Below are 22,550 nucleotides of genomic sequence, written 5' to 3'. Positions count from 1 at the left end.
TCGATGTGGTCTTCGACATTTCCCGATGCAGTGTAATAAAGAACCTGTGTCAAACAATTCCAAAAATGAGTTACAGACATTAAGATTACTAGAGAATAAGAAGTTATTGATTTGGAGTTGATTTTATTGTTATTTACACAAAACAAATTTGGCAGATTGTTTCTGCTACACAACCACTCCTGCAATATGTCAGCTAAAGAGTCTGGGGCGGTGGCCTGTGATTAGGGTATTTACGAGAGCGTACAAGTGACCTATATACTGCGTTTCTCTTGGGCTTAATAAATATTATTACTGTATTTAACGTACAGTCTTCTTCAGGGGCCCCCAATTCGCTCCCAATCATTGTAACATGTCAAGCAAGTATGCATTACCATTACGCACCAGGTTAAACATAATTACGACGTCATATCCACAAGAAATCGCGAAAAACTGACAAACTTCTTAAAACTTCTCCACGTATATTTTCGTTCATAAGCCGGGCTTCGCAAAAAATGCCTTGTCAACCTTTGCATCATTATATAATATGGACTGACCAGCAGCCACTTTATAAATTAGCTTCACGCCTTCCGTGCGCACTTGGGCGTTTCAGCCTCTCAGGATAAAACCGAATTTAAAATTGCTCCCCAACTAAAATTTATATTATTCACCATAAACTAAAAAAATGCCTTGCAAAACAGTGACTCATACTTGAATAAAAAAGGAAAAGAAAGTTCCTCAACTGATAAATAAGAATGCTATTCACTCGTTTTCCAGCTCTTAATTACTGAAAAAAAGGGCCAAAGCAAAAATATATATATATCCATATAAGCGCAGGAAACTACACTTTTTTCATGAAACACCTACATTTCGACTGCGTGCAACATTTTCTCCGATTGAAGTGGCTTTGGAATGAATACCTTTTTGGAAATCAAGGAACTTATACAGCATAGTGTAAAATAATTTTGCATGGTAAACTTTGACCATGATTAACATTTTCAGAATCTCCCCACTTAGAAGAAACGCTTCTCTCACACTTGAGCAAAAAAATTCACCGTGACAGACAAATACAGCGCGGGTGTATTTTTGGATTCTAATCACATGATCAGCAGTTCCCACTTGGAAACAAATGATCGAACAACACATAATTTTGTCAACGGACCATAATTTATAGAACGTTGCAAAGAGAGGTTGATGTTGTACACGTCGTGGTTTTGGTTGCTTCCTCGGTCTGTACAATGTCTCCTACGCTTCTCTTGTTTGGCTGCTCGTCGTTGACAATGTTCGTCTCCTCTAACAAAGCATCTTCTTTACCTTTACCTGGGAACTGAAAAAAATTAAAACGAAAATAAGCTACGACACTCCGGTACCCCACGGAAAATAAGCAAGTGACAAGGGCGGCTCGGTTGTTCGAAAGCCCATTAATCCAGAATTAGCGTAAACGTTTGTTTCATGTTTTCAACTTTTTGGTGAAAGTTTCTTTTGCTTATTTTTGTTTTTCAAGATAGACTGCTTCTAATGCAAAGTTTTGCCGACTATCGGCGTTGAACAGCATTTGGGAGTAGAGAAATAAACTCCTTGGTTAATTTTTAAACTGGGATTAGCGTTAATTGGCTTTTGAATAACCGGGCCCAGGGCTTTACATTCAATTCCTGCATACGTATCCAATTTATATTTATATTACATGCCTGGGTGAATTTCAAATTAATGCCAACAAAGGACCCGCATAGAAATAGCATCGAAATATAGTCTACACTAATCGGAAGCAAACTTGCGCGTTGTTTCTTTTCCGTGCTTTTTTTCTTTGATTAATCTGTGTTTTTGGATGAATGAACGAAATGTAATATGGAGGCAATAAACGCTACGCCCCGACAAAAATATCGAACCATTGTAACTCCTGTCCATAATAAAAATGATTTTTACGTGACGTCATCGCCGCCATGTTGGTGGACAAAAACAAAACATCTCTCATTAGCTTCTTTTGTTTGTCCACCAGAAGTCGTACATTTCTCTATTGTTATTGGTGTCTCTAGATGTTGGTTGAAAACGTCCTATTGTGTAAGGCACTTCTCAAAAACTTTATTCCACTTTTGTTTTCGTATTCCTTGCTGACAAAAATGAAAAAGAATCACACCTTATCTTTGTCCCACTGAAAGCTCAATCCATTGATTCCTTTATTCTGAGGTGTGTGCGGAACATGTCCATAGTAAGCCACCGGACTGTCTCTTTGTGGGTATATAACTTCGTTCTCTTCTAGGGGCCAATTTAATGAGTCTCCTTCTTTGTCGTCATCGGGTATAGCTTGTCCTGAGAGTTGTAGGTTGATTTGACCAAGGGCAGAGTTGGATATCCTATCTGTTTCACTGTGTGAACAGATCGCAATGGGATTACGACCTCCGACAAACGAAACGAACGATTGGACAGTTTCGTCATCAACTGCTCTCTTGCCAACTAGCCAATAAGTCTTCATTCCTCCTTTTCCCTACAGCAACAACAGGGCGTTAGAGGGGTTTTCAATCGAGTGTCGAAAAACAAATACCAAAGTAACTGCTTCGGCCAATCACAGCAGGTGCAAACACGGCAATGAACCAATCCAAATTCGTAGCAATTCTATGTAACTTGCTTAAAGCGCGGGAAAAATTGCGCGCGCAAGTAGCGATCGGTTTTGGTTTTCCTTTTCATTGGTTGACAAACTGGTGCGAATATTTTTAAACCAATCACTAAGCGTAGCAACTGTAATTGCGTAATTGCTTTCGACAGTCATCAGTTTGAAAACTGCTCTTATAAACAGGGACGAGCCCACAGTGACCGTGAGTCAGGTTGAACAGGGACACTCAGTTGTTCCACACTTACTGGAATCAGCAACTATGACATTTTTTGTCCTTGCTTTGAGAGCCTTCTGTCCGAATGTTAGTGAATACTATGATCGCCTTTTTGCACGGGTGTGAGGCGAAAAGCAAAGAATCGGTCTTTTACGAGATATTGTCACCTTAATTAAGCCAAAACACTGAACCGGGAACGCTATGACATAATTGTGTCTGCGAACAGTGTATGGGTTCTTTAACGTCCCATGAAGATTATGAACAAGGGTTATGAGACGGGGTTCAAAAGTCATTGCCTTTGTCCAACTAGAAAGTCTAACGATTTGTGTACAAAGGCAGCGCTTTCTCCATTGTCTTGCTCGGAATGAACCCATGCCGACAACATCCTGCACTGTACTCAGTACTGGCCAGCGGTTTAAACTGATTGGCATTAACCAACTCTTTTACGCAGTTGATCTGATAGCCAAAGTAAACTTCAACATTTGTGTTGCAAAATTACCTTAATTTCAATGCTCCCCCGCTTCTTCATACAGTAGTTTGCGTTTTCTAAACAACTGAAGGTTGTTTCGCTGATGTGGATTTTCATTTCCTGTCAACCACGAAAAGATATAATTATCCTAAGAACTATCATTTTCTCATTCCATCGGGTTCACTTCGGAATTGGAAGAAGAATAGTGCCTCTGTGGAAGTGCCATTGATAATTTGTTGTTGCCAAGATCAGCTAAAAAAAAAATATAAATCACTGAGAGGTCGCGTTTTTTCAGGTTTGGATTGTTTGTGTCAGTTTAAGGAAGAGGAGCATGCGCTTCTTTGTGACTTTTATGGCCTGCTTCGCTTTTCTGCACAGTGAAGTGGAATTAGGGGGCACTTCGGGAGCTTTATGTGACTATCTCACCGCGTTTGCACAAAAAACGTTCCCACGTGTGTATTACAAAAAGAGTAGGTTTATTACCGATCCAGTGGACTCCATCCTGGATGCCGTATTGACAGTATCACCAAACAAGCAGTATCGCGGCATCTTCAAACCTACAACACCTGCTACAACCATTCCAGTATGTACACCTAATTTAGTCATAAAAATGATATTAAAAAACAGTGAGTAGAGAGGCTTCTTTGTGATTTGTGAAAAGAATGGATCTGCAAAACTTAGTTTTTTTTCGTTCTCTTAGAATTACATGAGGTAAAGTTTAAGTACTTCATTCATCACACAAACAAACAAAGAGAGAAAAATCTCAAATTTTTATGCATCGAACATCAGTGGTTAACCTCACGGTTAATCAGTGGGTTAACCGTTTACCAGAAACATTATCGGTCCTGGTACTTATGTATAGCCCTATGGGCTAAATTTACGTTCTTCGTGTGTGTGTAATGATCCTGATTTAGGCGGATCCATTCCAGAAAAACCCACTCTTTTGAGTAAGAGAGGTCAAGTAACACAGTTCCCATATAGCAATAAATTTTCCACGTAGCTGTAATGCTAACTTAATAAAAAACTATTAAAAGGAAGTGAGGGGCCAAATGGCTTGTTAAAGTAAGATCTTCGACAAGGAAAGCGACGTCCTGAGAAGGAAGGGCCTTGATGTGATCGGGCGTAAAATTGGAGGACAGAGTAATAAAGAAAGATCGGTGCAAATTCTATACGTATTTTAATTTTTAGCGGAGCCCCGGCGCGTGCGCGTGGCAACCCACCTTTGCGAGAAAATTTGGTTCGGGTCACCGTACGACCCCACCATGTCTATGTGGTGCAACCCGCGTTTTTTGGCGGAAACATCTTTGATATTGGACATTCATATTATGGTTAATTGATAACTGTCAAAACAAAGTATCCTCTAACCAGTATCACGTGACCATAACGCGGGCTCAAGCTTAAAGCTCATCTAGGTCAGCTGTTTTTTTTTTAAGTTGAATGCTGACCAGGAACTGGTTTTTGGCTAAATCTATACATCATTTAAATGTGTGAAGGTCTTTTGTTTTGAAAACCAAACACTACTTACGGTGGTTACAGAAAAGAACACCAGACGGAGCTGAAGTTATCCACTGGGTCAACGATTGTTGACAACAACATCAGATACACTAAATCTCGATTGAAGATATGTCTCTTCTTACCTATTCTAATTTTTAGGTGTGGAAATGACTCTGATGGATCGACCAGTGACGGCATTGCTGAAATCATATCGAGTGCCAGGTCAGCTACATGTTCAGCATGGTATTTGCTCCTTTCAGGAACCCCACTTACGATCATGTAAGCATCACCAATTGTCTCTACCTGAAGAAAAAAAATAAGTTTTTGGATTAACTCCGCCTATACACCCTTTTAATAAGTCTAATATATGCCGTTTTCCGCTAATGACGTCGAACTCTTGCTTTCAAATTTTATTTAGAAATGTACAAAGGCCTAAAACTTTTCCGATTTCTTTTCTTGTTTGAAGCCTTTGTACATTTCTGAATAATTTTAAAAGCATGAGTTTGACGTCATTAGCGAAAAACGGCATATATTAGACTTATTAAAAGGGTCTATATAACCACTTCCCAAAAACAAGACAAGTAATTTTGCGAGAAAATTAAAGATCTCTCGTCTTTTACATGCTGAGTAGATCGTTTCTACTCTGTCACGTTACCGGCGGCAATTGATTGATTAGAAATAAAGAAATTGAAAGAAGCGCCGCGGGTGGGTTATAAATGAAAGGGAGAAGTGATCCTCTCACTTCTCAATATAATTTAAGCAACGGTCTCTCATAGACACCTTCAACAGGATTCGAAAACATGTTCTCTGCGATGCCGATGCAATGATTCCAATTATGTCACTGAAAAGTTCAGCTGATATAGCACCACGGCGATCTGCGAGACTACTTAGGTTAGCTGCCGACACGGCGTCCAAGTAGGGCAAAAGAGGAAAAATAATCCTTAACGCGCGTTTTTGTAGACACTCAAGTTCATCACAGAGATACTCAGGTAGCCCATGATGGAAGATTACGAATGCGTATTCCGTTATTGGGCGAATATGGGTGGTGTAAAATATCTCTGACAATCTGTTCTTACACTCGAAACTTGTGGTGATTAAGTTATCATAATCAACTCGTTTGATAAACCACATTTTCCTACTTTTTTGCTTTAATTTCTTGTCTGACTACAGAACTGACCTTGTAGACGTTGTGTTGCTCAGAGATCTGATCAAAGGCTGTGTACATGTTGTTCAACATGGTCACAACCTCCATTGGGCTGATCATAGAACATATGTGTGTGAATCCCACAACATCACTAAATAGCACTGACACATCACTGAACATCTGAAACAAACGCATATTATTTAGATACTGGAAGAGAAACAACCCTGTATGTCAAACGTCAGTAGCTTTTCTTCGAAGCTCGAAGACGTACAAGGCAAGAGGCCGACCAAAGTCGAAGGCTACCGGAAGGCTCCGTTTTCTTTGGCTTCTGCCGGGGTGGGCGCCACTCCGATCCCGTAACATGCGCAACTTGCATCCACGAATGTTGGGATTCATTCACTACCCTCAAATGGGTGAAAAGATAAGTGAACTTTGGAACGCGCCTGCTGGGATTCGAGCAAGGAGCGCTGGAGTACGGTCCGCGAGCAGCATCCACCACACCAGGCGTCCTCACAGCAAGTCCAATCAAGTCGAATGTGGGTTGGCTCGGGATGGAGGAAAGGGCGGTGGGGGCGGAATATCTGTAGAAAAACCTCTCAAGGCAGGGGGTAGAAAACCAACAAACTCAACCCACATTTAGCGCCGAGTCCGGGAATCGATAGGTGGAAGATGACGGCTCGTATTACAGCGGCTACCCTGCTTCCCACAACGGCGTTCGAAGGACGATTACATAAGTCTTCTAGGTAAAAAGGACTTAGCAGTGACACTTACAAAGTCGACTCTTTCTTATCCAGATACATACCAAAACGTTTTAAATTTTCAACGTTTTCTTTCAGTTTTACAGTGCGCTGTCTATAACCACACGGACTCAAATTCCATTCAAAGGTTTCTCTTTTCGCTGCCGCCCAACACTGTAGTGGAGCGGTCAAAGGGCACACCCTGCCTGTCTTGCCGCCATCTTTCAACACAAATACAGTGTATGGTTGGCAGCGGTGAATAACGAAACATGCATGTGTTCGAAATTTGAGTTCACAGTTCGAAAGTATACTAAAGGTGTAATAATAGATAAAAGCAATGTTTATGCTAGTGTTGACATCTCCAACACATTCCGCGACCCCAGAGGTATCGTTTTAATATCAGGATGCAATGCTGTCACTGTCTGTGGGCACTGATTCCGATATGTATGGTAATGAAAAAAGCAAGTCAAGAATAAGTACAATTAATAGATAGATGCATGTCTTGATTACCTCACAAGTGTTAAGGGCTGGTTCTCCCTGCCGAAGACGATCAGCCACTGATCTGGGAATCATTTGATACAGCAGGGAATCCGTCCGTCTCTTTTCTATGTCCAGTGCCTTCATACTCTCCTCAAGCTTCGCGCTTTTCAGAAGTTCCTAGGATAATTACAAATTATAATACCTCTCAGTACATGCGCTGTGAATGGTCATTTAATCGGGCCACATTCCAGATTCAGCCCGCTACACTAATTTGTTTTATTGCTCGCTCCATACATCTATAACTATAACAAAAAATCTTCTTAACTTCGAGAGTCACCATATTACAGCCCTTTGTTTTTCCACTTCAATTTATGGCCCAATTGCAAACAGTGAAGTGGAAAAAACGCGGGCCCTGAAAACCGGTTATAGGCGGTATGATGGATAATTTGACCAGCATAATCATACTCAAGGGCATCAATACAAGGATGAGCGATATCAACACCAGATTTTTTAATACAAGGCTTTGCTCGTCAATCAAAATGGGGAAACCTCGCCGGAAAGGATCAAGGCTATAAACATACCAGTGCCTTGAATTTATTCTTAAAAACACTTAAGTGCAATCGCCAAGAGTTTGGGTGTTTTCAGTATGTGTAATAACCACTTGTTTTAGGGGACTCAGAAATGGGATTTGTTCAGTAGTGACTTTTTTAACCGGACATTACTCACGACCTTACAAACGGCCAGAAGAGAGGCTAACGGTTAAGCCCCTGGCTCTTTTAACATAGCCTACATTAAAATGAGCTTTTTTTGACAGTTTCTATGATTGTCAGCCACCTTTATCATAACTAACACGGTGAATGTCATGAAATGTTAACTGTGACCTTTCTCGTTGACGTCGCCGTTGTCGTTGCTAAAGCTCCCTGTTGTCAGGACGAAGACGGCGAAGAAATGCACCAAAAGTGCAAAACGCATGCGCAGGGCGTGCAGAGCCTTTATTTTTGTTCATTAAGCCAATTGTTTTGCGGCGTCTTCGTAGCCGTCGTCGTCGTCGTCCTATCGTAAGGTCCTCAATGTGACATTGCACGCTTTGATGGACGTAGTCCTAATTTATGACAGGTCACAATTAACATTCCATGACATTCACTGCGTTAGTTTTCATAAAGATGGCGACCGATAGTCATCAAAACTGTCAACGCTAAATCATTTTCTTTTGGGCTTTGTAAAAAGAACCAGAAACTTAATTTACAGGTTTGATAGCTTTATGAATTCATAGACGTTGACAACAAGACGCTACATAGCCGTTAGCCTCTCCTCTGGTCGTTTGTATGGTTGTGGGTAATGTCCATTTAAAAAGGTCACAAACAAATCCCACTTTTGAGTCTAGCCCGCTGAATTTCTTCCAAATCTTTCAAACCTGGTCAAGAGCAAGTCTGAGTTCTGCGGATTGCTGCGTTCCCGCTAACACCAGGTCTCTGCTAGAATCATGCATGCTCAAGTCATTGATGTACAATCCGAGACTGTGCAGCATGTCCAAAGTTTCGATTCTGAAATGTGAACAAAGAAGTGTTGGAACGACATTAAGGATAAAGCGTCAACTTAAAGCTATTAATTGATTTAAATTACACTAGTGGTACAAGTGAGCAACAGAAGCAATAGTAGAACAGCATTTACATCATGGTAATGCACAAAACAAAATACTTGTTACAAAGAACAACAATAAAAATCGCCCTTGTTGGAGAAATGATTGGTTTATGGTCGCCACTTCCTGTAATTGCACCTCATTGGCCCATCGAATAACAGTTGTTTACATTTGAATTGGTTTTGCACAGATGTGCTAGCTAAGCTACATGTACAAAAGGATTTAGGGTTCCATTACAAGGTATTATTGCCTTGGGCCAGAACACAAAAGCAGTAACTCAGTTCTCTACTCTAAGAACAGTGTGTGAATTTTTTTTTTTTTTTTTGCCTCAGGGAGATTATAAACAAGGGTTGCAAAATGGGGCCAGTGGTCTATCGCTCTTCTGCAAGAAGACCATTCAATTAAAAAAACCTGTCACTTAAAAAATATATATGGGAAAGTGTACATGAAATGCATCTGCATTTAAGAATCCCAAGTTATAAAGCAGACAGAAAAACACGTCCTCCAAGGCAATGAAGGTGCAGACATTAGCAAAATATTTTTAAAGGAAAAATTTAAGCCACTATCAACACATTACAAACTTTGTATCCAGAGAATCCTTGTAACAAATGTGACAATTAGAACGTCAACTTGAAGGGCTGTTAACAAATGCACGTAATGCAACAGTAATGCAATTGGATACTCATGCCAACCAACCACCCAGTCGAGGCTACTGAAAGGGATCTAGGGTATGGCTCAGAAAAAAAAGGATACTCATGAACATCAACCAAAAACAATGCATATCTTCCATAGCACTGGGTAGTACACTGTACACGTATGTATTTAAACATGATGCCATTTATTGAACAGGGACGTACATAGGTGTTGCAAGGTAGACCATGGAATTCCATTCTTCCATGTGAAGCATCTGTCCCTTGAGATGAATATAACAAAGATTTCCAGTGCTTTTAGTTTCATCATCATTGACCATGGCCTCTCCATTTTTTAGACTTTCGTCTACAACATTGGCCTCCTGCAGTTCCACTTCTTCGGCCGACTGTACTTCAAACACAACATTGGTGTGGGTTATTACCTGTAGAAGTCAATGACATTGAACATTTATTTATTCCATAATTCCAGAGAAGTAAACCTAAGAGAACTGAATTCTGAGATTTTAGCTGATCCACCCTCTCCTCCCACCACATCCAATTTATCCACCCAGTCGAGGCCAATATCACTGGTATAAACTCAACAGTCATCAGTAACTAATTAAGAGTGCGTTCGATTGACCCTATTCCGGAATAAGAATACATGGTGTGATGATTTAAAACATTGAATCTGGCGTTTTGAAGCGGCAAGGATAATAGGATATGTTTAAAATAGCATTTTAGCAGGTGTTTGACAATTTTAATGTGAATCTCCGAAAAAAGGAAGGATTTCAAACTTCTATTCCATGTATTCCTATTTCGGATTACGGTCATTGAATCAAACGCACCCTAAGATGATAGTTAGAGAGTTTCAGGTTTGAGATGATCACAAATTCACTCCACTGGATCAAGAAAGTATTATAGAACCTCAACCAGGTGAAAGAGGATTTCATGCGAGGGAACTGCTTAACATAATTTAGTGGTTCACTAATAATTTTTGCAGCTAGCCTTCAATAAAATGAAAAATGAGAATTCTGTTCTTGTTGCTGTTGAGTTCTTTAAACCCATTTAACCCACTGACTCCTTAAGTACCATACGATGGCCCAAGCTGATAAGTAAAATCTTCTGACGTTAGACAGAGTAAAATCTATCAAGTCTCACTCCTACATTGTATGAGTCAATGTGTTAAAACCTCCTGGAAAAACTGAAGGCTGATCAAAATCTGAACTCCTTTTTAGCATTGTTTTAATTCATTGAGAAATCTGCTACAAATCAGGGCCTCGTTGTTTGAAGGCTGATTAACTTAACCCAGGATTAGTGTATACTTTTGTTTCATGTTTTCAACTTTTTGTTGAACGTTTCTTTTGCTTATATTTGTTTTTCATGATTAACTTCTTCTAAATGTAAAACTTTGCCGAACATCAGCGTTGAACAGCATTTGGCATTAGAGAAATATTATAAATTCCTTGGTTAAGTTTTAAACTGGGATTAGCGTTAATCGGCTTCTGAACAACCAGGGCCCAGGCTGTAGCTCTTCAACTGAAGGGCTCCTGTAAACCAGATCCAAATTTCCAGCAATCAGCAATGCATACTGTAGCTACAGTTTTGCATTTCGCACCCAGGATTGGTTGACTGAATAACACAGACAGAGAAACCGAATATCAATAATACTATTTTTGGCCTCTTTTCATTACAATGCATTCATTTTCAGGATTCTATGTGACTGTACAAATTCGGCTTGATTTATTGCTTGAAGATTTGCAACCCCTGAATGAAAAATTATTGTAGTTACAGTCTAAGTAGCAGCTGCTGCCTCTCATTATAATATTAAAACAGAGTGGACAGTTGTATTATTTACGACTACAATAACTGCCTCAGACAAAAACAAGTGCAAGGCGGTATACTGTGGTAATAATCCATATTATTTTATTTTATCACTGGATCTTTCAATCAAGCAAACAAAAAAACACGTTTTGAAATTTAGAAAGTTAATGTAGAATACGGCCTGATGAATTCACCAGTCATGCTGCAGATACTATCTGAGAGGCAGATAACAAGAATAATGTAATATTATTATTTTTCTTTCTTGACTCACACAAACAGACAGTGCTAATGATACTAGGCTACCACTAATCAATACAATTTCAGAAAACTATATTTTACAGTATATTTCCAAAGGCAGGCGAAAGCATATGATACCATTTAATTTTGAAAAAATTTGTTTGGTACAAATGAATACTAAAAGAAAATACCTTAAACTTGAATTTCAAGTAAAGACAACGTTGAAGGGAAAGACCACATATTTAATAAGCTAGTTCATTAAACTAACATAAATCCAAATTTCTAACAGACATTCACCTAACAAATTTTACATTAAAGAAATGACTCGTGGCATTGTTTTCTGGTGAAAACCTTTTTTGTAAATTAAGTCCAACCGCACAAAAACACAAAAATATATATAATATTCTGGCCATTATGATAGTTTCTTTCCCTCAATGATAATGTTGTTTTCCTTAGCCTACAATGTAGTTGTGTTGTTAAGCTTTTGTTGTCAGTTTGGTTCAAAAGGTTGTGTTTTCAATAATTGTTAATTATTACATGAATTATCCATACTGATTACAAGCTCTCTAACCAAAAGCCGGGCAGACAAAACCCCTTGCAAACCTATTTAACCTTCAAGCCACTAAGCATAAAAGTTTTACAATGGTTATGCACACAAGACTAATCATAAATAACAATAAGTTATTCTTTCATTAAAAATAAAACTACAGGCAATGCATTGTCGACTCTACTACAGGTTGGGGAAAAAAGAGTCAGTGGTGAAAAAATATGTCAACCTGAGTTTGATCGATATAAACTTCCTGCAAGTGGAATTTATTGTCATAAATAAGACACAAGGAAATCACTAATCAAACCAGACTTGAAATTGCTTCAACTTACACTGTAAAATTAATTTGTATTTAAAACATAAAGTACATGTATATATAGGTCAAGGTGGATTTTTTGCATCAATATTTTAGACACTAGACATGAACGGATACACCAAAAAAGGCTGAACTTACAATTGAAAGTAAATTCTAGTTCACTTAAAATTTTGTCAATCGCACTCAATCTTGATAATAAGAATTATTTAGGAATACTACAGGGGTTTCAGTTGGCGGCTTTGAGTAAAGTAACCGTCTGTCATCATCGCCAATATGAATTTTAGGCTTTACATGAAAATGAATGAATTTTAATCTTGAAATGAAATGGGTTTGAAAAAATCTGTCATATCTGACTTTGAAAGCTGACACTTTTCATCCGCTTTTGGTATTCAATGAAACGACTAAATGGATCTTCTTGAATTAAAACTTTGGATATGACTGAATATTGAGAAGAGTTTCTGATGCCACCTACTGTAGTCAAGTAATTTTAATAAGTATCTCAATAGGTAAACATACATGGCAGCTGTTAGCTTATGAAAATTCATAGAGCCATGAAATTTTCCCCAAAATTTGACAGCTGCTCAGTTCTATTTCCTATCCTCAGACATAAGCTGATAAGAGTTGTTAAGTTTCCTCTCAAACAATTATTATTTGACTATGAATGCTAATATTTAACAATAATAATAACTTGGCTGCAATTTTAAAAACCACAAGAAATATACATGTCTTAACTTCCCTTCTATCCTACATGTATGAAAAAAAAAAGGGAAATACATTGAATTTTGATTGTTTTGGTTCCATCCTATTTTTTTCACACAGTTTGGTGTTGTTTTATTTCTTGAAATCATGTTTGCAAATAGAGACAATTTTTTCCTCATTAGCACAAGATGAAAGCAATGAAATAACTTTTACAGTATAAAACAAAATACAGTATAGTTCAGCTAGATGAAATTTAATTTTACACCTTGTATTGACATTCTCTTCGCAATAAGATCACATTTCCGACAGGCATATTTCCAACGCTTTTCATGGTTTCAACATTACCCTGTGGTCACTGCCAAAATTCTTAAAGGACACAGCTACTTAACAGAATAAGTATGGGAAGAAACAATACATGTATTGGATGTTGCGAGGACCAATATGTTTGGAATATAATGCCCCAAGAAACCCTTCAAAGAGAAGTTAAAATAAGATTGGAAAGATGCAAAAGAGTGACTAGTTTTTACATTTGTGAATATAACTACATGTACATGTAGGACTGGATAATGAAGACATACATTGTAGGGTTGGGCAAAAACAGGATGCGAGATGATTCAATAATTATCTCTTTCAAGACAATAATTCAAAGCCTTGGTTGTTATTGAACAGATACATATCTAACCAGATTTTACTGTGTGTTGTATAATGTCAGGCATGTTCACTAGTTTTACTGTATTTTGAAGAGCACACAGGACATGTCAAAATACCAAGAAAACATAAAAAACTCTTTGATACTGCAAACCAAAACATCTTATAACAGGTTTACTATTCACATTGTTCTGAAAACAGATCTGAGAATGCAAACATGGAAAGAACAACTTTTTTCAGGACAGACAGGGCTGTCAAAACGTTTTGAAGTAGGTACCCTAATTTAGAAAGAAGAAGGTGAAATCTGTAAGTTTGCTGTGGAGCAATTTATGTGCTTCACAATGTCTGCCTTGGTTATTTTGGGGGAGTACGCTATTTTGGCAAGTGCAGAAGCCTGAGAAATGTCCCTTCTGATTGCAGTGAAAATGTCCCACATGTTCTATGAGAGTTCATTCACTTAAATCGCATGTGGATGGGCAAACGGTTGAAATGCGTCTTTACTTTTACTTGGAAAACTGAAGAGGATTTATTACACATACTTTTTCCTTGAACTTTTTAAAGTTCTCAATTTTTGTCCAAACAGCAAATTGAGACAAAAGTAAACAGCCGAAGATTAGTAAAGTAAGTAGGCGGCTATTTCAGCCAGCTACCAGCCCTTTTTGACGGCCATGACAGAGTGACAGTTCTTGCATGACATGCACAAGAAAAACGTGTGTAAGTTTTGCAACTGTAAAAATGACTAAATGTACAACATCGCAAACTATTATCCAACTGTATTAGTCATAGTACGGAAAATGGGAGGCAGGGTGGCCTCATGGTTAGTGTGCTTTACTCCGGATGGAGTGGTCTGGGTTCAGGCCCTGACCGGGGACATTTTGTTGTGTTCTTGGGCAAGACACTTTACTCTCGCAGTGCCTCTCTCCACTCAGGTGCATAAATCAGTACCAGCGAATTTAATGCCAGGGGTAACCCTGCAATGGACTGCCATCCCATCCAGGGGGCAGTAGAAATTCTCCTAGTCGCTTCATGTTACAGAAACCCGGATAAGCTCCACCCTTATAGGCCACTTGGCTCGAAAGCAGACTTTACCTTTACCTTTTTACAGAAAATGCACAAAACGAGTAGAAATATTCCACGACTTTGTACAGTTCGTTATCGTACACTTGGTTATTGTACAGAAGATAACCGGGTTTGACTAGTTTGAGTTGCTGACATTTGCCCTGCGCTTGCTCACGGTTGTTTACAGTTCATTTGCTAAAAATTTAGTGGGAAAAAGTTGGATAATAAATAGCTTATTACATGTTTTAGTGTGTAGTATCGTCCTAGCGGGCTCTGCAAAATACAGCACAACTCGTAAAATTTCTCGGTGATACTACACACCAAAACATCAACCGGCAATAAGATATATATATTTGTACTCATCTTGTAGCATTGGATAATGATATCTATAGTAACTTTGGGCCTTTTTTATTTTGCTTGGATTTGCCAGTGCATGGAGCCTGCAGTCATGATAATAGTGGAGCACCACGCACAAAATGCACGCGCACCGAGCATGCAGTCAAGAAAATATGGTAACCCAGAGAAATTTTGGTTTTAGTTAGGACGTCATCGAGCAACCATCAGTATGTTCATACATTTGACTTTCATGCCTGGGGGGGGGGGGGGGGGAATTTCTGGGTGGGTATGTGCTACTGGGACCTATACCAGAGCTAGTTCAGCTGAATTTTGCTACCCTATACTAGAGTACACTCCCACCAATTTCCATCTAAATTCCGATTCTTGACGGTTAATAATATCCAGAGGTTTTTCATGATAGCTATTTATTGACACTGTTGAGGCTGAGTTACGTAAACCTAAACTTTGCCGATTTAATTTTTTTATATTCTTGAGTGGAAATGTCTGGTTTCCTTAGTCTGGTCAGTTTGTGAAAAATGATACCCTATTGCAGACCGAAAGGCTATGATTTATATACTCCATCCTAGAGTAAACTGCTTGAAAACCATACCCTTCACAGCGGCACATACCTATATAGTCCATATAGGGCCTTTCCCCCCCACCCCCCCAGGCTTTCATGTAAGCCAATCCGTGAAATATCGCACTGCTGGAACCCATGTGTTTTGGCAGGAAGTTGCAAATAACTGATTAAGAGCTGCAGTGATGGCTGAGAAAACAGTTTGTTGCCTGGAACAAAATCAGTTAATTCCTGGGATGACAGCACACTGTTCCATTTAAATTGTGGCGTACAGTTTGGCCAATAAATATTAGATCAACCGTGTCCTTTCTACTATCTTAAATAATTTAAAATAGGACAAAGTTTTCACACAGCAAATATTAATTATTTATGAACCACTGACTGTGAATGGCTTTGTCCAGCACAACTAAGAATACAGTTCACATCAGAAAATTTACTAAATATTCATAATTAATGCATAGTGCAGAGTGAAAAGCTATATATTGATAAAGTGGTAGCAATTTCAGAATACCTGTTCACTTTTGTTTTCTTGTCACGGCATCACTCTTAAGAAAGTTCCCTAAAACAAACGATCCCCAATCAAAATGCAAATAAGTGAACAGGTATTCGAGAATCTAATATTATTAATGCTAAAAGAACTTACATTATGCCATGTAAACTCCACGAAGGGACGAATCAAACTGAACTGTGAGGAAATGGTTTTCCCAGGAAGATCTTGCAACACAGCTTCTAGACTATTTCCAATGCTCGAAATCACCATATCTTGGTCAAAAACAATATGAAAAGGAAACACTTCATATAACACATCCATTGGTATTTTGAGATTTGATACATCACTGTTCAGAGAAATGATTGAATGACGTTTTGGCCGTCGGCGGGTTTCCATGAAGGCACTGTTGTCAAAGATGAGCTGAAACAAGGCTTTGCTGCCCTCCTTGTTCTCGGTGTATTCCAAAACTTCCACTTTAACGTCCATGTGGTAGAAAAAGCGACCTACCGCTTTAATCTGGCCAATCACGTAGTACAGAAACCCTTTTCTTGACGAACGATAATAAAGTTTGAGACCATGTTCGGTTTCATCCTCGCAAAAAAACGACGGCGCCTTAAGTTTTGGATAAGTAAAGCGTAGATACTCATGCAAGTTGTCCAGTCCATTCAAGAAATCTCTCATATATCTCCCCAGTACTTTCAGAATTCTGTCATACCCATATTGTCCTATAAATCCAAGAAAATGTAACCCAACTTCCTCCGTCATCTCTTGAGTGCTTTGCTTTGTAACTTCAAACGCCGCTTGCACTAATCTACTCATGACATCCTCTGGATATACTTTGTGCGTCGCAAATGTGTAATTCCGAACTCCAGCCTTTTCAACAATCTTGTTCCAGACGGGCTCGCCATACTTTTCCAACATAACGAGGCGGAAATTCTCCAGAAGCAGACCATACATAGTGTTGAATTTTTTTTTCGCTACAGAACTACACAAATGTCAGACAATATAAAGATAAAACTCTTGTAACCCTCAAGAATGGATCACAAAATTGGGATGGTTTTCAAGCAACAAAGTACATTGAGCATCTCCGCGGTTAGCCATAAGTTAATCCATACATCACTTCGAATATTTTGCGGCGAGGCGCGAACGTCGTAAGACCGACGAACGTACAAATTGTCATTTATGAAACCATGATTGCCACCAAAAGCTATTTCGGAACGATTCCAAGTGAAACATAATATTTCTTTCTTATCGTGCAGCGAACAATACAAGCTGAAGGTCTACCGTTATCGAATCCCAGCCATCACCGCTTTTGACTGCGACTGCCACTTTGAAACGAGTAAACTCTGAGACAAAAAGCGAATAAATGACACTTACTGCAGCGCCCGGAAGCCGAAATAAAGAATTATCAGATGACCAAAAGAAATGCACGTATCACAGTTGAGTTAATTGATTCGTTACTGTTGTTCTTAGAGCTATTACCTTGGCTCTTTCCATGCTAATAATATGAACCGGCGAATAGAGAGGCGGTTGATTAAATATCGAGATTGGACGCGTGTCTTTGGAACTGCGGAGGTGCGGATTGGGGAATGTGTGATACATGTCAAGAATATGAGGTATTTGCTTGTTATATGCCAGCGTTTAGACAGTTGACTTTGTCAAGCTTTCTCAAAATGCTTCCTAACTCAGATATTTCTACTCTCTTAGGGAAAGAAAACAATTGGCAAAATTGTCTGAAATATGAGTCTCCGTGATCAAAAGCATCGTGTTCTTGGAGGTAAATTAAATTTCCTAAAGAAAACACCGTAGACATCAAACTGGATTTGTCAAATCAGTGGGACAAACGTATCTTTTTCTCTTTGCCAGTTAAATCAATTCCTTGAGCCTTATTTTATATTCAATTCTTCATTGAAAGACCAGCCATTAAAAGAAAGAAAAAAAGTATGAAATCGAAGCAAGTATTCTGCCAGCCCATAAGTGCAACGAAAACCAAAGAACTGTGCACTTCGAAACACGTTCAGCAACGTCAATAAACGGATGGAGAAGTTTTTTTTTTTCCGGAAAAAGCTGATAATGATCCAAAATTTTTGCATAGCTCCCGTAAGTTTCGTTGATGCCTTGCAGGTCAAACTTGTGCACCATAACAACGAAAATGTGCATGACCTTTTCCACAATTATTTTTAAATGTATAATTTTAAATTCTCTTTAACAATTAGATTATGGTTAGTACCTTACGTAATCTGGTCCATGTTGAGTGACGCGCACGAACAAAAATCAGCCAACTGTGTGTGATTCATTCCTTGACTTCCTTTTCTTTGTGTTGTAGTTTTTGGGCTAAATTTTCTACGTTGGGTGGTGTTTCCTTGACTCGCACAAAAAAGTTCTTTGTCGAAGGCGATTTTGCACTTCCGCAGGCTTTGCTTCGACTATCCGTTGGTAGGTAACGATCGATGTCGCCTGAATAAACGTTGTACGCAACAAATGTTACCGAGGGAGATAAGTTCAAGAAACATTTTCAGTCATCATCGGGTGGCACAAAGGGAAAACCTAGTGGAAACATGCGAGAGCTCAAATTGTTGCCTTGTTGCTTCGTTTCGACAGCAATTCAGAGCACAGGGTCATACGATTCTAAAGGATTTTTATGGAAAATCAACCCGTCCACTGTTTCTGAGTTTACGGGAAGGGGGGCACCAACACTGCCACCATGATGAGGTGGGGGGGGGGGGGGGAATTACTTCCTATTAATGGCCTAAGGCGGGGAATTGGCCGCTGGATGGGGTCGCATTTTCACGACTGGATTGAGTATAATGGGGTTGCATTTTCAACAGAGTTCCCGACAGAGTCACTAGAATGGGGTCGCAAATTGTCGGGATTTTGGGGGGTAAGAAAATTCTGGCTGGTGGGATTTTAAAATGGAAAGATTCGTAGTAAAAAAAGTTTTTTTTTTTTTTACAGAAAGGACTGTAGCGCTGTTGATTTGATATTTACTAGTCGCATTACATTCCGTTTTGAAATTATAATTAACAGGCTTTATTAAAAGGCGTTCTGTTTGTGCATAAAAAGAAAGTGACCACGTTGGGGTCGCTAAAGTTACATTTACCTAAAAGTGACTATGATGGGGTCTATAATTGGCCTTGTAAAATTCTTTAAAAATTCATACGAGTTATGACCAATCAATAGCCAGTATTTGAGTCACATGTGCACCTCTGCTGCACCTCTGTAAACCCTACAAATCAACTGTCTGAAAGCGCGGGGGGGGGGGGGGGGATTGAATAGGTAGCAGGGAGAGGTTGTGGTTGATGAATTATTAATCAATTGTACTAACTTTTAATACAGATTTCTACTCAGATAATTAGTATTCATTAACTCTTGATCCAATCTTTACTGGTTAAAATGCAAAACACAATGGAGATATTTTCATCATGAATTTAATTTGATTTACCTGTTTCCAGCTGCGCCTTTTAGTTGTTCCTTCACAGTTATAGGAGAACGAAACCGTCCTGTCGCCATAATCACGCTTCATTAGTGACTGGGAATTATTCTCAGTTTCATTGTTGTCCCATGAACTCTCGGCCTTTAGGACTTTAATACAATGTCTTGGCATGCATGTTCAATTCTTGGATTTCACATGACGTCACGGCCGCCATGTTGGTGTCCCCAAACAATGAAATGGCGGCCATGTTGGTTTCCCGATCCAATCCTCTGGGAATTGAAAGCTATTATTATGCTAACGTCTTCTTTTGTTTTCGTTGAAAAACATGGCTGTTGATCACGTGAGTGAAACCCAAGAATACTGAATCGCAAAACAATCCTTTCATGCAATATATTGTTTCATTACACAAGTACGATAAATTATTCGCCACCGATCTGTATGGGCCCGCCTTCGGTTCGCCGTTGTAAACGCCCATACGGATCTCCCGCTCATATTTTATCTACTACTACACTATAAAGGGGTAGGGATTCTGAGAGGCCCAGCGAAAATTCACCCAAGTACACCACTAAAATCAAATCTACGTTGTATCGGCTCTTGCTTAAAATATTTAGTTTCTCAACTTGTAATGACGCCGATCAGATCAAGCCACTGATCAAACGTACACCGACAGGAAGATTGCCCACGGACTCTGGAACCCAAGTACCACCTTTCCCCTCCCTCCCCCCGCCCCCCGGCATGAATGTTCTCTTTTTATTCTTTTTCTTCCGTTCCTTTTTGGATTCGAGACTGAAAACGTTCTTAAGTTGCTCTTAAAGTTTCATGGTATATGCCGGTAGTATTTCAATAAGTAAATTCATCAATGCGGACGTGACAAGGAAACTGTTTCATTCGATTTGTCATTTGAGTTATCAAGTTGCTTGTCACATGCTTGTGTTCTCTGATGTTGTCAATCTCGTTCCCAGGGTCTCCATTGTCGACAAAGAGACCCTGGAAACGAGGTTGTGATGTGGCACGGACCAACTCTCGCTAAATTGGCTTTAAGTTTATTTTAACTTTATTTATACTAACTATTAAGAAAAGTAATTAGCAAAATTAAGCCGTTCTTGACTAACTCTCAGAATGAAATATGTTCTTACTCGTTCTTAAAAGTTTTTGGTCAATTATCAGCCTCAAGGACTGGTCTCCGGGCTACGGAAATAACCCGTTCCAAAAGACGTCACGTAGATGTGACATGTAGCCCTGCAATACTATCCTTCGATGCATTGCCTGTTTTAATTAATCCATATTTAAGAATAAAGGAATAAGAGACGGGAATTCAATTCAAAATCAGACGTCTTCCGCCTTTTAATACCTCAATAAGTCCTACTAAGAGATGGCGGTACATCACTGTCGCGTAAATAAGACTTTCATATCCTTGTAAAAGTTTTCATGTATCCAGACAAGTGTTTACCGGACTACCTGACAGTTTTCGGAAGTACAAGCCGTAGCTATGACATCTGTAACTGTGAGGTTTAATTTAAAAGATGAATAACGTGTCTACATCGCCGGCAGCCGGTGTAGGTTTTCAAATTTCTAAATGACCGGCACGTTTTTAGGACCCATAATTTTAGGTACAATACATAATTTCATAGGCTACGTAGCAAGGGCAACAACGTCATGCTAGCTCCCACATAGAGCACGTTTCCGTGCGGTTGTTGAGCGCTAAGAAGGCCGAAATTCGACACGTTTAAATTTTAAAAACAGTGTTATTAGGGTGCGTGGTAATAAAGTACTGTAAGCGAGAAAAAACATCGACTTCGTGATGTGGCTTTCTTCCATTAGAAAAATTGCACCAAACTGTCGATCATTTCTTACTTTCAAATCTTTGACATGTACGCTGCCGGTCACATAGCCCTCGGCTGATGAATAATGTTAGTTCAGAGTAGGTCATTTTCAGGTGCATCACACTCAAAAAGAAAGAACACTCCGCATAGCTTGCTAAAGACTAAATGTACATCGGAAACAAAGATTGACAACAAGAACTTAAACCTCTCTGTAAAAAGGTAGTGAAAACACGCTTTCGCAGTCATTTCAAATGAACACGCAATAAACCACTTGAATTTGCAACTTCGGCAACGTCAAGCACAGAGTTTGCAGCCAGCGTTCAGGTTAACGACCAAGTTAGCTTCGTCTTTTATCTCCCTAAGCACAAAGTAATGACACATAAAAAGTTGGATAAAAATGTCCTTAAAATGTATCTTGATCAAGCATAGATCACAGTACCTTTATTGAATTGGTGGGGTTTTCTTCTCGCCGGTCCTCCCCCTCCAGGGGTGGGGTGGGGGGACTCGCAAATGAAAGGGGCGCGCATGCTCATCGTCTCGCAGCTTTCGCTAAGGGGTGTAGATTTCGGACTTTCGTCTCACTTAGGGTGTTCAGGGCAAAACGCCTTCAGATGTTTAGGGTTGCAAGCGAAGAAATATGAAAACATATATTTAATATGTTTTAAATATGGTCTCTTTTAGGGGCAAAAAAGCCTGGGCCAAGCCCAGACTGGTCTCCTTTAGGAGTTCCTAAACTTCGGGCAGGGAATGTATGCTGATTTGTGGGAAGTTCTTTTGGGGGACAAGTTGGGGAGTGTTGACACGATAGCAGTGCGGTTTCCATTCTAGTACAACTAAATCCCAGTTCTCACATATCTTTGTATTCGTTTTCATAACACCGATACAACTTTTCATACCGTTGTGAGAATTTCTATCCCGTAATACAACCGGAAGGATCACATTCTGGTGTAAATTATTCTTAGACAAAAAGTCAAGGTTGTCATTTTTGTGTATCAAACAATCCCCCAGGAAATGAACTCTGTTCTTGTCGAAAAGTATGGCCGCTTACCACGAACCTGAAGGACTGGTAGGAGGTTGTGCCCCGGTGTAATGTGAGCGTATACAGAGCGATAAGAGAGAACCAGGATGAGCTGATAGTGGAATAAGAAAATAAATGAAACTCGCATCGGTGGAG

At 39.3% G+C, this 22,550-nt stretch overlaps 1 protein-coding gene across 2 annotated transcripts; it reads right to left on the bottom strand.

The window, feature by feature from the left end:
- Positions 1-103: 103 nt before the first annotated feature.
- LOC138014570 (soluble guanylate cyclase 88E-like) lies at positions 104-18,785 on the bottom strand. 2 transcript variants are annotated; one of them, XM_068861679.1, is made up of 11 exons: positions 18,351-18,785; positions 16,274-17,466; positions 9,619-9,833; positions 8,537-8,666; positions 7,153-7,299; positions 5,939-6,085; positions 4,905-5,064; positions 3,751-3,860; positions 3,298-3,387; positions 2,111-2,458; positions 104-1,303 (listed from the first exon to the last, which is right to left on the bottom strand). In XM_068861679.1, the coding sequence occupies exons 2-11, from the start codon at positions 17,075-17,077 to the stop codon at positions 1,145-1,147; spliced, it is 2,310 nt and encodes a 769-aa protein (XP_068717780.1). In that variant the 5' UTR covers positions 17,078-17,466; positions 18,351-18,785; the 3' UTR covers positions 104-1,144. The 2 variants fall into 2 exon arrangements, with proteins under 2 accessions (XP_068717780.1, XP_068717781.1); XM_068861680.1 differs by lacking the exon at positions 18,351-18,785 and adding an exon at positions 17,603-17,623.
- Positions 18,786-22,550: the final 3,765 nt, after the last annotated feature.

The sequence above is a fragment of the Montipora capricornis genome, chromosome 8 (genome assembly GCF_036669925.1).
Source record: "Montipora capricornis isolate CH-2021 chromosome 8, ASM3666992v2, whole genome shotgun sequence".
NCBI lineage: Eukaryota > Metazoa > Cnidaria > Anthozoa > Scleractinia > Acroporidae > Montipora > Montipora capricornis.
Note: the sequence above shows the minus strand (reverse complement) of the source record. Positions and strands in the feature narration are given on the sequence as shown.